At 31.0% G+C, this 16,636-nt stretch overlaps 1 protein-coding gene across 4 annotated transcripts in view; it reads left to right on the top strand.

Moving 5' to 3' along the window:
- Positions 1-16,636, top strand: part of COL11A1 (collagen type XI alpha 1 chain) — a 218,049-nt gene that overhangs the window by 69,376 nt on the left and 132,037 nt on the right. Inside the window, exons 5-12 of one of the 4 annotated variants that reach the window (XM_025398280.1) lie at positions 2,202-2,330; positions 7,546-7,698; positions 7,885-7,977; positions 10,516-10,770; positions 11,730-11,792; positions 13,241-13,282; positions 14,213-14,275; positions 16,332-16,406. In XM_025398280.1, the coding sequence (XP_025254065.1) occupies positions 2,202-2,330; positions 7,546-7,698; positions 7,885-7,977; positions 10,516-10,770; positions 11,730-11,792; positions 13,241-13,282; positions 14,213-14,275; positions 16,332-16,406 (873 nt within the window). Of the gene's footprint in view, positions 1-2,201; positions 2,331-7,165; positions 7,283-7,545; positions 7,699-7,884; positions 7,978-10,515; positions 10,771-11,729; positions 11,793-13,240; positions 13,283-14,212; positions 14,276-16,331; positions 16,407-16,636 lie in introns of all 4 variants that reach the window. The other 3 variants (XM_025398289.1, XM_025398299.1, XM_025398308.1) reach the window with 3 other exon arrangements.

Raw genomic sequence — 16,636 nt, 5'->3', positions numbered from 1 at the left:
GACTCCGTCTCAAAAAAGAGTAACCACTAACAAATCTGTAAGGCTATAGTGAAAACATAAGAGAAGTAAAATTTTAAAATAGTAAATATCTATTCAACTCAAAAAAGGCAGTAATGGAAGAATAACGTAATATTAATACAAAGGCATAAAATGTAGAAAACAAATAGCAAAATAATAAATGAAAACAACTCAAATTTCCAGAAACTGATTAATAAACAGCGGCATGTCCATAAAAGGGAATATTACTTGAAAAGAGGAATGAAGTACTAATACATGGTACAACATGGATCAATCTTGAAGACATTATGATCAATGAAAGAAGCCAATTGAAAAAGGTCACATGTTGTATGGTTGAATTTATAGGAAATGCCCAATTTTTACCAGGGGCTGGGAAAAGGGAAGGATTGAAAGTGACTACCACTGGTTGCAGGGTATCTTTTAGGTGTCATGAAATTTTTCTGCAATTAGTACTGATGGTTGGACAATGTTGTGACTGTACTAAACCCACTGTATTGTAAATTTTGAAAGAATGGATTTTATATGTGAATTAATTAAATCCATTATAATTGATTTTATATTTGAATAGTGTGAAAAGCTCAATAAATATATTATTTTTAAAAAAGAGAAATGTAATAGAAATATAAATTTTTGAACCTTAAAACTAAATCCTAATTCTAAGGGTGAGAATGAACACAGTTTTTGACAGAAGAAAGAATGATACAAATAAAAATAAGTACCACACCACAGGTAGTAACCATAGTATTAAATAAAAAATTGCCTGCTAGGATTGAATAACCTAATTCTAATTAAATAACTTATACTTAATTCTAATTAAATAACGAATTAACTTATTCTTTTCTTGGCACTTCTCACACTATTTGGTTATATCTTTTCAAGTTATTAATTTTATTCCACCTTGTACTATAGTTTTAAATATTGTTAACCACTGGTTTGAGCTCTCCAAAGAGCAAAGATTGCATCAAATATGTGTTTCTACACCCACAGGTTCAATATTTTGTGTATAATACTTTCTCAATAAATATTTGTTAATAAATAAATATTGTGGTGTAAATGTAGAATGAATTATTCCACACTCTTTAATTTTTAAAGATTTTTGTAATTTAATTTCCATATTTTTATCAAGTCCTAAATAATCCCTGTTGGTAAGATGCAGAGAAAGCTGGAATGACTTTTAAATTATTAAATATGGAGTCAGGAGTTTTATGCATCAGATTTATGTGCTCAAACTTACAGAGACTCGAATGCTCAAGTTAAATGGCTATCAGCCCAGATATTCCTCTAGGTCTGAGTGTAATTCTGAATTAATATGGTCATGACACACAGATTTATATTAAACTAGTTTCATGATGAAATAAGGTCCAGGTGGAAGTAGTCACATTATGTCAAGAGAAGAATATTTGGATTTTTCTCTTGTTTGCAGTTTCCAAAACTCTTGAAATTAAAACTCTTTAGGTAAATCTATTATTAAATATTACTAATGTTTTGATTTTATTGAAATCACACAGATTTTTTGATAGGTGATGTTTAATGTATCCTTAGGAACTCCTTTTTTTTTTCCTTAATATAAATGCATCAAACTCATCCTTTTTTTATTTTTAATTTGGATTTATCCGGTGTCTTCATTTCTCATTCATCTTTGTAGGTAGGGATTCCTTTTGATACTGATTTTTCTAACAGAACATAATAGTTGGATCTATATATTTACTCTGAAAATTTCATATAAATTTCCTAACAATAATTCCTTTTAAGCTTACTGAGCTTTTTACTTACTTAGTATTAGAATTTTGTTACTGTTTTTATATATGCACAGTTTTTAAAATGTGTTGACTTTTAAAATTAGCCTTTTGCCCACATTATATTTGTCCTCTACCATGCAGTATAAACTACCAATGAAGTAAAATTGAGTTTTAACAAAGGAATGAATGTAGTACAGATTTCCTGAGCCAGAAGATAACATAGAATAACAGCCCAATATTTACAGCTAATTTGTAAAATAGGTGTTTCAATCCTGTAAGACTCTTCCTAACATTGAAATATAAGTCATTTTTCTTCTTCAAATAGTTAAAAATAAACCACACATTGTCTTGAATACATCTCACTCTGGTATATGTGTACTTTAATATGCTAACTGCATCTGTGTCTATGTGTTTTTTATTTATTATTATTATTATTTTTTGCAGGGGGACATCCAGCAGTTTTTGATCACAGGTGACCCCAAGGCAGCATATGACTACTGTGAGCATTATAGTCCAGACTGTGACTCTTCAGCACCCAAGGCTGCTCAGGCTCAGGAACCTCAGATAGATGAGGTGAGGAGCACAAGACCAGAGAAGGTCTCTGTATTTCAGTGATACGGACATAGCAGTGCAGTGTGCAGTTTTTGAACTTACACTTATTTATTCCATTTTAGTTAAATTATGCTTTGTATTTTGATAGTGTTGTAATATTTCCAGGAAAAAAAGTGACTTGAATATATCTGGTACTTGTTTTCTTGCTGTTTAAGCATTTTATTACATAAATTTATTAGAAATAGTGGTGCTTCACTTGTATACTGTGTATATGCACATACTCTATTTTGGAGGAGGTGAGAAGAAAATAATTTCTAAGAGTGATATTTCAACCATTAGCATTTAAATAATTAACACAGCTTCAAGATAGAGTGACATATTTTCTGGTGTACATGCCATCTCCCTAGACCTTTGGCAATTCATGCAAATGAGAAAGTGACATTAGAACTACCTTAAAGTTTTCAGGCTGTGTTCAATAATTAGAGAGCTTTCTTTAAAAAAAACATTTCTCATAGGAAAATTTAAAAGCATGTGAAATGAAAGGAATTTAAGCCTCAGTTGAGAGCAAAACTGTATTTTTAGATTTTTTTCCTCAAGACTTAGAGTGTTAAAAAGGAAGTAGAAATTTGGAAACATCAAAATTGTTCTAAAAATGAATCAGATAGAAAGTACTTTCCTTTTAAATGTACTCGTAGGTGCCACCATTTGAGTTTTACTGTTTATAATGAGTCAAAATCTTTCATCTTATTGTTAGTTCTGCATGTGAATTAAGGTTGGATTTTACACTTTAAATGCTAGAAATATGTTTTTGACACTACTTTACTTTTTAACGTTTAATAGTGAATTCTGTTGCACTGATCTTTTCCATGACGTAATATTAGTTTTTGTTTAAAAAGCAGGGTAAAATTTTAAGAAGCCAACAGGAAGGCAAATATGAGAGTGTAAAGATAAATTACTGGGATATTTTATTTACCTGCTTCACAGTTCCCAATTACTTCATTCTTTTTATTCTCTCATGATTCACTAAATATATTTTCCGTGAATTCTGAAGTGATAGATAAAATAATTATCAGATTTTGTGTTTTTATATCTAAGAGGTTATGTGCTGACTTAATATTAAAATTTATAGCATTTACTGTTCATTTTCAAGGTTGATGAGATCTGTTTTGCTCCTTTATAAAGAAAGATAAGGCATATTATTCTTTTTAGCAACAGATATGGCTCTGATTTTTGGAAGAAGGGAGGTTTGCAATCTTAATATATCACTTTGAGGTGTTTTGTTCTCATGTTGTAATGCTATTATGTCAGGTAAGCTGTTATTTTATCAAGGTCATTTGTATCCACCTTCTTAAGTTCATTTAAAAATGAACTTGCCTTTTACCATGTTAGTTGTTGACATGTATATTTAACATTCTGTTGAGATGTCAAACTTAGTTTTACTAGAAGCATTTGATGAGAAAAACAGCACATTATAGCAGAAACTGCATCACAATCTGGTTGGGTTTTACCTCTTTAAAAATTGAATAAGTCATAATGAAAAAGTGTTTTCTTTAAGGAAGAATTAGCTTTCACTTTTTTCTTTAACTCTAAATTATGTTGATCCTTCAACAATAAGATAAACATCTATACCAGTATCAAAAACTAATCAATCAAATTAGTAAGTAGTCTTTATAGTAATTTTAAACTATATCCATTAATACATCATTATATGATAAAATGCATATTACTAATCTGTAGAACTTCTACCTATATAAATTAATAATGCAATGTTAGTCGTCAATATGTAAAGAACATAAAGTGCAATATGGAGCATCAGTCCTACATGTTGTACTTTATATTACTTAATTGTTCACTAATAAACTTCTGGTATTGCATGTTTATTATTCTAATTTAGATTAATAAATATGTCAATTTCTTTTATAGATCAACCCATATGCTTTTTCAGCTTATAATTTTGTCTACTTAGTATCCTCAAATAACATATCCTAATCCATTCTTAAGATTCACATTGTTATATGCTTGACACAACTTTACAACCATCACCATGCAGTAAGAGATGTATAATGTAGGCAGATTTTAATTTAATCATAATATCACCACATTTTAATTCTATTTGAAACTACACAATGCCATTTAAATACGTGACAAGCTAATATTAAAATTATAATGAATTTGGGGTTTTCTGATCAAGTGAAATTATCTTCCTGTCTTATAAAAAATTAGAAGTTAAATCTATAGGATTCCTTTTGATATTCTTTCTTAAAAAAGGATGAAAACAGAAAATAAAGTGACAGACAATCTTTTATAAAGGAATTTAAAAAACAATTAGCTTTCCAAAATGTGTTATCTTTTCACTTAATATGTATCATACATTATATTTCTCATCAGATGCACAGGTTTTAACTGATGTCACCAGTTTTCTTACAGATTAAGTAAGAACAGACATGAAATTTCTGGAAGATTATTTTTCCTCACCTACTCTAATTTCTGTTAGAATACCGACAAAGTTGAAATTATTCCATCACTGCATGTCTTTTTGCATATATTTGTCTGATTGATTATAACTAGTTATTTCCTCTCTACTTGTCTCAAGCCATCTTTAGAATTCCATAGTGAGGAGAGAGATTTATCTCCAAAAATATGTTATGAGGCTTTATGTAGTAATATATATATATAGAGCAATATACAGTCAGCAGTGTCCTGAGTATATTCATGACCACCACATGGAGGAAACTGTGCAGATAAAGGAGAACCAGGAGTGAATAAGCTCTAAAAGAAAGATGTGCTGGCTGGGCGCAGTGGCTCATGCTTGTAATCCCAGCAATTTGGGAGGCCGAGGCGGGTGGGTCACCTGCGGTCAGGAGTTCAGTGGCAGCCTGGACAACTTACTGAAACCCTCTCTGTAATAAAAATGTTTACAAGATTAGCCGGGCATGGTGGCAGGTGCCTGTAATCCCAGCTACTCGGGAGGCTGAGTGAGGAAGGAGAATCGCTTGAACCCAGGAGGCGGAGGTTGCAGTGAGCTGAGATCATTCCACTTGCACTCCAGCCTGGGCGACAGAGCGAGACTCCATCTCAAAAACAAAACAAAATAAAACAAAAACCAAACAAACAAAGAAACAAAACCCAGAAAGATGTGCTTTAGTGTCTAGGGCAGTTAACATGTTATTTTCTCCATTATTTCTTAACCAGTCTGGTTAGTCAATATTTGGAGAGTTTAAATAAAGAACAGAATTATGAAAGTTAGAAGATAATTTATCCTATAAGAGAAAAGCATGATATAAAATTAATTGACTACTTTGGTACAGTTCTCTCTCTCTATATATATATCTTTGAATAGCAGATTTCAATTAAAAGGCATTTAAGTTGTCCAGGTTTAAAATTGGCACTTTATGCATTTACTTATGGTTTTTGTAATTCATAACTCCTCTATAAGCTACTAGAGCTTATTATTAGAAGGCACTGTGATCACTATTTTCTAAAACATTTGTGGTCAACAGTTATTTTGTTGGAAGGTTAAAAGGGAATGGTTAAAATGCGAAGAGAGATCCCGTTGAGACATAAATGGAATTGTATCAAATACATTACTCAAGGAATTATGTATAGATTGTCCCTGGAAAATATATATTATTTTATGTATTATTATATGTGTTATTATATTATATTTATTATTATATATGTTTATTATATGTATTATTGTATTATTATGTATGTTTGCCCCTAGGCAATTATATATAAATTGCCTCTGGCATGCATATACATACATACATATATATATACACATATAATTTTTTTAGAGTTTTAACTTGTTTAGTTTACTACTTAATTTTTATGCTACATATGATTTAGTGTATTTAGTTATTTTGATTAAAATCTAAATTTTACTTATGTTTAATAATATCTATATTCTTGATTGAAAATTAAAATTTTTATAAAGATATTGAGCTTTGGATTTGAGCACATTATTTTGCTCATTATTTAATATGTATGATTGTCTTTTAACTCTCTCTATTAGGAAACGTATCTCCCCTTAATTAAAATATTTTAATACGGAAGAAATTAATATAAAATACTATTTCCAATGTGAATTTATTATGTTTTTTAAGATATCTAAGTGTTATGCCTTTTTTCGATAGAAAAAAAGGCAGCAATTTTAAATATTAAAATTATGCATTAATTATAAGCATATCTAATTTTGAATCCTTAAGGTCTCACAAGGATTTTGTACTCTGTTTGATTTTAAGAAAGTCTAAAGGAAATTAGGAATTTCTTAATACATTTTAGATTTTATTTTCCCATTGTTTACAGTATTTCAAATAGAGTATATACTTATTTGATATTCTTTGTATTCCCTTTCCCTCCTCCCCTCTTTCCCATCTCTCAATAGATATGAAAATCCTTTCATACTTAGGGAGACTACTCTCAACATTTTTATTTTTAGATATGTAGCTTAATGAAAAATTCCCATTGAAATTACTGTAGCGCTCTTATAGAGAAACATTGCATAGCAATTTTTCAAATCAAAATTAATATTTGACATCTATGTTCAAGTACATAATTACTGTTTCAATTAACATTCCATAATTAAGAACTTGAATTATTATTCCACATTTTTTTGTTTTCTTGTGATACTAATCACCATTCTGCTCATAGGAAATGTGCTTTGTCACTCCTATGTTATTATACTCTGTATAAGACAGTATAATACTTTTATGTAATGCCAAAATAACTCATCAATAACATTAATTTCTTGTCTCTTAACATTTACACTATGTAAAAGTTAAGATGGTTCTCACTTTGTGAATAGTATTTTGCCACTAACACAATTGCCTGATATTTTTTCCTTTGCAATGTAGTATGAACCAGAGGATATAATCGAATATGACTATGAGTATGGGGAAGCAGAGTATAAAGAGGCTGAAAGTGTAACAGAGGGACCCACTGTAACTGAGGAGACAATAGCACAGACGGAGGTAAAAACAAAGCAGTGCCTGTGTATGTGGTGTCCTGCTGTTCGTCATCCTGTGGTTCCTTATGTTGACTGTTCCTCAAACTTACCATAAACCTTTCATTCATCTTATTTCTCTGAACCAATAACTGTGATTTTTATTTGACAGTAGCCGTTTTGAAGAATGATGTCCGTTTCACTTTTGCTCAGCCTTCCTTTCATCTATGCTCTATATTTTCCTCCTTGTTTATTTATGTTTTCCATTCCATCTTTCACCACATTTTACAGAAAAAGAAATCCAATTTCAAAAAGAAGACGAGGACAGTGGCTACTAACTCAAAGGAAAAGTCCAAAAAGTTTACACCCCCCAAATCTGAAAAATTTTCATCCAAGAAGAAGAAAAGTTATCAAGCATCAGCAAAAGCCAAACTAGGGGTCAAGGTAGCAAAGAAAAAGCAATCAAGATCTATCCTAGATAAGCTGGAAGATCTCTGATCATGAGTCATAGTCTTAACCCAACTAGATAAATACTCACTCGGCTAATACTATAACCCAATTAAATCATGATTTCCATACATTTGGGATTACCTTACATGTTTACTAATTCTCTTCTGAATTTACCATTAGGCAAATATCGTTGATGATTTTCAAGAATACAACTATGGAACAATGGAAAGTTACCAGACAGAAGCTCCTAGGCGTGTTTCTGGGACAAATGAGGTAATACACATAGACAATATTAAATCACAGTCCCACTTTTTAAATGTGTAATTTATTTTGATATACTTCACTCTGGAAGAATCTATAATTTCTCAAACATCTGATGTTTTAATTCTTTTACTAAAGTAAGAGAAACAATAGCAATGGTTCACTATTACTAAAAGCAGTTCATCTGAAATCAATGTCAATTCAGGTTTTGCATGACTCTTTGCTTCATGCAGATGCTAAATTGATCAAACTGAATTGGCTGCTATTATTTTCTTAATTGCTCCTGGAATTGAGCAAGCTTTTCAACATGTTGTGACTAAGGGTATTCACAACATGTTTCTTCTGTAAGAAGAATCCTCTAAAGTGAAAATTGTATCATCAAAGGATACAATTAGAATTTTACTCCATCTGATGAATAATCATGATTTTATGACAGCGAGCATTTTGAGAAAATGTAGTCTTAGTGGACTTAAATAATTACATTTTCAAATGTTAAGAATGTAATATTAATTCTTATAAAACTAATATATCTTAATCTTTCCATTATTTTCTATGAAAATATTTAAGTACATGTAGGTAAAAATTAATCATCCTGAATTTCATATTGTACATGCATTCTGATCATGAAGAATACAACATACAATTCAGTTTAACTTTGTTAAATATCTGGTATACATTTTGGTTTAATTTTATCAGAAAATGAATATAAGAAATATAATTTAGTTATAAGAAAATTTATGTAAAATATCTCACAATGAGGCAAATAGATTCAATAGGCCTTTATATGAAAACACAAAATTGAGAATAATAAATATTTAGAATGAGAATGCATTTTAAGTTTCTTTAACCTCAAATTAATAATTTTCAAAAAAAATGAGTATTTTGATTCAAGATGTTTATTTACCTAACCAAATTCATCCAGCATTTTAGTGCTGAGCTATGATTATAACAATATTCTCACCCTAGATATATGCAGTCTCTGTAGACAGCATATACTCCTTATCTAAGAATCCAAAAAATTATGGTTATTGAGCATTTAATTTTAGTGAAAAATTACTAATCATTTATCTACATATTTTAATTCACAAGATTGTGTAATACTATTATCGAATATTACTCTATCATCTAGATTTACTATGCAATAGAAAATCAGTTACTTAAAAATGAAATTTACAAATTGGCAAGATGAGCCTAAGCAATACAACAAGATCCTATCTTTACAAATAAATCAATCAATTCATTAGCTGAGCATGGTGGTGCATGCCTGTAGTCCCAGCTACACGGGAGGCTGAGGCAGGAGGACCATGTAAGCCCAGGAGTCTCAGGCTGCAGAGCGGTATGATTGTACCACTCGATTGCAGCCTGGGTGACAAAGTGAGACCCCATCTCAAAAAAATAAAAAGTAACAAGATAAATTATTTAATTTGAGCCTCATCACGGACATAATAAAACCAAATATTCACATGTTAAGTCAGATTCAGGTTTATTCTACTAGTAAGGAATTGAGAGAAAAAATGTATCAGTTTTTATCTGTGTCTCTGGGGAAGTATTATTGACATAATTCTCACTTTTAAGAATTAATATTTATTCCTTACTCTTCTTGAGAATTGTACAGTGATATTTTATATTTTGTTGTCTTAAATGTTGATAGCTATCATTTATTTTATTTGATTTAAAGAACTCTTTGGTGTCATGCTACTTCCTTACATAAGAAATGCTCTGCATAATCATTGTAATGACACATCTCTATTTATACTGATACTGGTATATTGTTATTTTTTTTATGGGATGAGACTCAAACTTACATGGTTTATCCTTGTAGCAAATTTATTTCATGATGATGTTCTGTAAGATTTAAAAATTAGGCAAAGCTGCCAGGTGTGGTGGCTCACGCCTGTAATCTCAACACTTTGGGAGGCCAAGGCGGGTGGATCACCTGAGGTCGGGAGTTCGAGACCAGACTAATCAATATGGAGAAAACCCGTCTCTACTAAATATACAAAATTACCCAGGCATGGTGGTGCATGCCTGTAATCCTAGCTACTCTGGAGGCTTAGGCAGGAGAGTGTCTTGAACGCAGGAGGTGGAGGTTGCCGTAAGCCGAGATTATACCATTGGACTCCAGCTAGGCAATAAGAGCAAAACTCCATCTCAAAAAAAAAAAAAAAAGAAAAGAAAGAAAAAAAAATTTAACAAAGATTTAACTCCCTACAATTTTTTATTGTTCAAATCTTAAACTATGAAGTTAATATGAAATTGACTAACATGTTTTTTCCAATGGAACAAGCAAATACACATGTTAATTCCATGTGAATATTTGTAGTTTATTGGAGAAAGTGCTTTGAAAGCAATATCTCTTTGTACATAGCAATGTACAAATGTATTTCTTTCAATGATACTTGAAAGACTACTTTCCAGGTGTTTAGAGTTGCTTGAGTAGTAACAAAATCTCATCCCATCACATGCCATCAAACTGTAATTTAAATGCTTACCTTGCTTTACTAACAATAAACTTCATGTTCCTCAATTCCTTGCAATTTAAATTAATAGCCAAATCCAGTTGAAGAAATATTTACTGAAGAATATCTAACGGGAGAGGATTATGATTCCCAGAGGAAAAATTCTGAGGATACACTATATGAAAACAAAGAAATAGACGACAGGGACTCTGATCTTCTGGTAGATGGAGATTTAGGCGAATATGATTTTTATGAATATAAAGAATATGAAGATAAACCAACAAGGCCCCCTAATGAAGAATTTGGTCCAGGTGTACCAGCAGAAACTGATATTACAGAAACAAGCGTAAGTTGATACTATGCTCCGTGTCATTGTATGTCTTATTTATGGGATATTTTTATGTCCATGTCCATCTTAATGTCTTTTCAGGTTTAAAATGCAGGTTGAGCTTTTATGTAAATTATGAATGCCTATTACCACTAGGACACCTTCTTAGATTCTTTCACATGGGAATCTTCAGCAATTGTATTGTTGGCCACACTTTTGGAGTCATTATTTGAAAGTAAAATCTCGAATAGAATTGCATCAGAAATTTTGTCATTGATAAGATTAAAACATAGTTGTTTTTATTCTGAGTAGCAAGTCTGATTTTTAGACTGTTTCATCAAATTTAATTTGATGTCATTCCTTGATGCCTGGGAATAATCACTGACATCTATAGATGTCTTTATAAAACATGTTAATAAGAGGCAATTGTTCAATTCATCTTAAGGTTCAGTATTAATGCTTCTTATGCCTATCTTTTAAGTTTTGCCCTACTTAAGACTTCAATAGGTCTTCATACTTAAAAATATATTTTAATAGGTTATTTTAAATGTGTTTACTAAATTGTCTTTTTAAAAACTGAAATGGCACGGTGGCTTGTGCCTGTAATCTCAGCACTTTGGGAGGCCGAGGTGGGCGGATCACGAGGTCAGGAGATCCAGACCATCCTGGCTAACACGGTGAAACCCCGTTTCTACTAAAAATACAAAAAATTAGCCAGGCGTGGTGGCGGGCATCTGTAGTCCCAGCTACTCGGGAGGCTGAGGCGGGAGAATGGCGTGAACCCGGGAGGCGGGGCTTGAAGTGAGCCGAGATCGCGCCACTGCACTCCAGCCTGGGCGACAGAGTGAGACTCCGTCTCCAAAAAAGAAAGAAAGAAAAAAAAAAAAAAAAAAAAAAGGAAGAAGAAGAAGAAAAGAAATAAAGAAAAGAAATGACCTTACAGACATTCAGGCTGTTTTGAATATTTCATTCAACAGATAAATGGCCATGGTGCATATGGAGAGAAAGGACAGAAAGGAGAACCAGCAGTGGTTGAGCCTGTAAGTAGGGGTGTGAATGCACTTTAAAGGTTGGTAAAATTGCTTAGGAGCCACCATTATGTTAAATTATTATGTATATTCATGTATTACCAAGATTACCAATGATAATTTTGATGTCCAGATGTTTGCAATTCACCACAAATAAGTAAGTTAGTAAGGTCTTGTCTAGACAGGAGAATTTCAATAAAACAAAACATAGAGCTGCAGAATTTCAGAATTTGAAAGTAGCTGAAATTTATCTTGTCTAATTCTCTCATTGTAAAGCTAAAGAACCAGAGATCTAAAGGACTTAAGTAATTTTCTTGAGGTTTCAAATGTTTGATCAATCAGATATAATAGGACTTTCAGCTTTCCTGCTTTCCAAGTCAATGATATTTTTATCTAATCTCTATGACTTCACATTATTTGAAATATATGACACACTTATTTGTTACATATCCAAATTGTGTCATATGATATTATAAAATTTGTTTACTTCCTTTTCATCTACAGAAGAATCTCTAATTCATTCCAAATTACTTTTTAAAAATTTGTATAAATATTTATATTAATAATAATATTGCTAAGGAACAAATTCTTACTTGGAAGGAGTTTTACCATTGTTTCCTGCTAATAAATAACTCGGAAAAACTAATGTATTAGAACTGAAGGTAGAACAACATAAAAATCATTTCAGAAACTGTAAGGATATAAAAATTCCAAAAAATAATAATAAAAGAAAGAGAAATGATAAAGAATAAAAAGACTCAGTTTTAAGGACCTTGTTGGCCATCTACTCATTACTCCAAAATCATGCAACATGCTCACAAAAACGTTGAAAATATTTCTTTCAGAATGAATCCGTCCTTGTTATAAACATTTTTAACCCCCTTTTTAAATAACATTACAGCTTTTCAGTAGTCCAAAGATGGAGTGGAATGATAAAGGTTTTAGAACTGAGTTCTTATTCTGAATAGCTCTTTATTCCTTTGCTTATATCATATTTATCCATTTTCCTTTTTCTTGGAATTTTCTGTAATTTTCCTGAATTAAACTGCTTATTTTCCATTCAATCATTTACACAGCATATATTTACTAAGTTTCTGTTTTGTGCCAGGTATTATTCTGTGGGCTACAAACAAACAAAAAACAAAAACAAAACCTTGGTAGAGTGTTTTGTCTGTACTCTTCTTGGAAGCACTTAGTATATTCTCCTTTGTAGTATTATTCATCTAAATATTCATTTCCACTCCACTTAATTCACACATTCTCTGAGGACACAGGCTATATCTTCTATCATTTTGAATTTCTTTCCTTCCCTGTGCAAAAACGTTTGTAATTAATTTAAATGGTATGAATAGATAATTCACTATTTAATATGCAATGATATAGTGTTCTCTTATATTCATGTAATTAAGAGGTTGGGGGTTATATTTCCCTAGTGGAGATGTTCTCTTTTCTTATTACAGGGCATGCTTGTCGAAGGACCACCAGGACCAGCAGGACCTGCAGTATGTAAATGTTTTAAGAGTATTTTTGTGTATTTAAAGTAATCATATATAAGATTTCTATTAATTACTGAATGAGAACATTTTAGACTAATTAGAATGTTGAACTATAGAGAAAAACATTTGTTCAGAGGAGCTGGTGCCTTTAAACTGCCTTCTGATTTGTCTATCCAAGTAATACTCTTTAAATTTTGTTTTAAATAATTTTGTTGCTTAGATGATCTGCATCTTCTCAACTCACTTTCATCTTTCTACTGAAATATATAAAAGTAAAGAAGAGTCATCCTTATTTTCATTGCAGAGGTATAATTATATCTCAACAAATGAAATTACGACTTCTAGGTAGAATGTAGCTGCCTTATCTATACCTCTGTGTGGAGTAATTATCAGATTCCATTGTGGTTTCCTGATAAGGCTGTTGTTGCTCAGTGTGTTTATTCTCAGGTGATTGCACTGGTAAGACCCTGTAATAAATCCTCTGTCTTTTGTGGAATTAAACTCTTGTCATCTGAAATAATATATGATACTGATGCATTTAAATGTTTACCCATAAAAGAAAACATATAATTGCCTCTAACCTAAAAGATTTCCACATGTTCAACTTGGCTATCAAATTTTTGAGTTCTAATTTTATGAGTGTTCCGTTTCTTCAGTTAGAACTGGGACCAAATATGACCTTAGGGACTTTACATTGGCATATTCTTCTTTCCTGTTTTTCCTTGGAATGTTTGCCTCCACTCTGAGAGCAGCTGAACTAGCTACAAATTGGTTTCTATATGTTGTCTTTTCACAGGCAGATAAATAGGGCAACTGTTTAGAAGACTAGTGTATATTTATAAAATATAAATGAACTCTTCGACAGGACTAGGGTGAATTCATCTGAATCTTAATGAGATTAGGAATCTGATTCAGATACGTTTTGTTTCTCTATAGGGTATTATGGGTCCTCCAGGTCTACAAGGCCCCACTGGACCCCCTGGTGACCCGGGCGATAGGGTAAGTGAATGGACATGACATCTCATTACAAATGCATGTCATACAGACAAAAATAATTAAAATGTATTCTACAAGCTTAACATGTTATTCTTCTTGTGTGTGGGAGGGGTAAAGGCAGCATGAATTCAGTGCTGCACAACATTTTAGTTAACTTTTTAAAAATTATTTTAAAGTGAGGATAAAAAATGTGCATTTATCTATGGCATAATTAATATTAAACTTTTATTTTCAGCCAATATCCCTGATGATATGAACTCATGACATTAGGGATTCTGGTATTCAAATTTGAATTCCAGACATATTTTTCCAGATATTCCCATTTATATTTAGTTGGATGCTGACAGAATGAGTTAATAAATCTAAATTCCACTTTGAAGATCAAACGCTGGGTTACATGCTGAGCTATCTCATTTGTGTTAAGTCTGTTCAAACTCTTCTCATAAAATACCCTTCCCTTTTTTTCCCACATCCTTGAGTAGCCAATGACTTTGTACTTTTTTTTTCTTTTATTCTTTAGAGGATCAGAGATGCAAATAATTTATACTTTTCATATCATTACATTTTAAAGAATGTAAAACTTTTTAATTTAAATTTAATGGAAGAAGATTTTTTTATATTTCAGAAATTCTGGCCTGAGTGGCAGCTATTTAAGGTCAGAGGACATAAGAAGTATATTATGCAAAGATTATGAAACATTTTATTTAAAATAAAGTTCACAAGGTTAGTTCTTACATGCTCTGCTTACTTAATATGATATATCCAGTTTCTTGGAGATATTTATTTGTAATAGTCATTTTAGTTAATATTTTTAAATCCCACCATGTTTTCATGAGACGTTTTTGGATTCTGTAATTTACTGGCCTTAAACGCGATATCAGGTGATAAATTTATCTCTTTACACTGTGCCTTATGAATACAAACATATAAATGATCTAAAAATGTAGGAAATATTTTAGTAAATAGGAAATTATACAATTCAAGCTAGATTTGTTAGGATTTGAAACAATTATTTCTTTATAGAAGCCATTATTTGAACTTACTTTAATAGTTCCTTGAAGCCTGTAGAGAATCTATTGAAATAATATCCTAAATAAAATATAATTTTGCCAATCTAGAATCAATGTTAACAGTTTTCTAAGAGTTAAGTTTTTATAAGAAATTCACATGTGAAAAGTGCTGATGCTTTTTTTTTTATATTGGATGAACGCTTTGAGTTACAGCATTTTGTATCCAGTTATTTATTAATTTTTGAATTTGCTTGCTTTCCTGCCAAATATGATAGGGCTATGTAGAAGTGTCTCCTTATATTGAAAGCTTATGGACATATACCTTGTATCTATTTGTCACATACTTATGAACAGATGTATATATTACATATTTAATATTTTCTATATTCACATCCATATCTTAGATTTCTAGACAGCATTGTCACACCTACACACATACACACACTGAGTATATTTCATCAGTAAACATTTAAAATAAATTAGTGATTATCTATGATTAACATTAGCATGCTAAAATTAGCCATTATCTATGTTAAAAAATATCTCTCTTGAAGATAGTATCTATTGTCTATAAAAATAGTATGTAGTTAAGTATTCTACTAAATAAATACTATTTATGTAGCTGTTAAAGAATACTAAAATATACCTTAAACCTAGTAATTTTTAAATAAAACTTTCATTATTTACTTAAATCTGTTTTTGTCTAACTATAAGAACCAGGCTTGTACTACTTGTTTTCTCACATTACTTTCCCCCAAAATATATGTGAACTCTTCATTTTACACAGTTTTAGGCTGCAAACAAAGTTTGAGCAAAATTTATGTCTTAATTGGATTATATACTAATAACCAAATATTATTAAAATCATCTAAAACTAGTGCAACAGAATAGAATTTTGTCTAGGTATACTTACTAAAAACGGATTAAATAAGATGGAAAGGGCAAATGTAAATTAGATACAGTAGACCTATGTTATAAGTTATTCTAGTTCTAGTAAATATTATTATTTTGATATTTATTTATTTTGGTTATTTCATTTATTTTCTTAGGGTCCCCCAGGACGTCCTGGCTTACCAGGGGCTGATGGTCTACCTGGTCCTCCTGGTACTATGTTGATGTTACCGGTATGTTCTTTTTTATGTTATACAAATGACTTGATATTTTGTCATCTTTTTTCTAAAGATTATTGTTCAACCACATTGAAGAGCAATCAACTAAAAACCATTGTATGAGGTAGAAATACTTGAAATTAAGCAGCATTTGGAAATTCAGGGAAATTTCACAAAACAAAATTCTGATAAGTATCAATTTCTGAATTAAAACTAAGAATTCCTTATTTGATTACACTCTTAGC

This window comes from Theropithecus gelada, chromosome 1, assembly GCF_003255815.1.
Source record: "Theropithecus gelada isolate Dixy chromosome 1, Tgel_1.0, whole genome shotgun sequence".
Taxonomy (NCBI): domain Eukaryota; kingdom Metazoa; phylum Chordata; class Mammalia; order Primates; family Cercopithecidae; genus Theropithecus; species Theropithecus gelada.
Note: the sequence above shows the minus strand (reverse complement) of the source record. Positions and strands in the feature narration are given on the sequence as shown.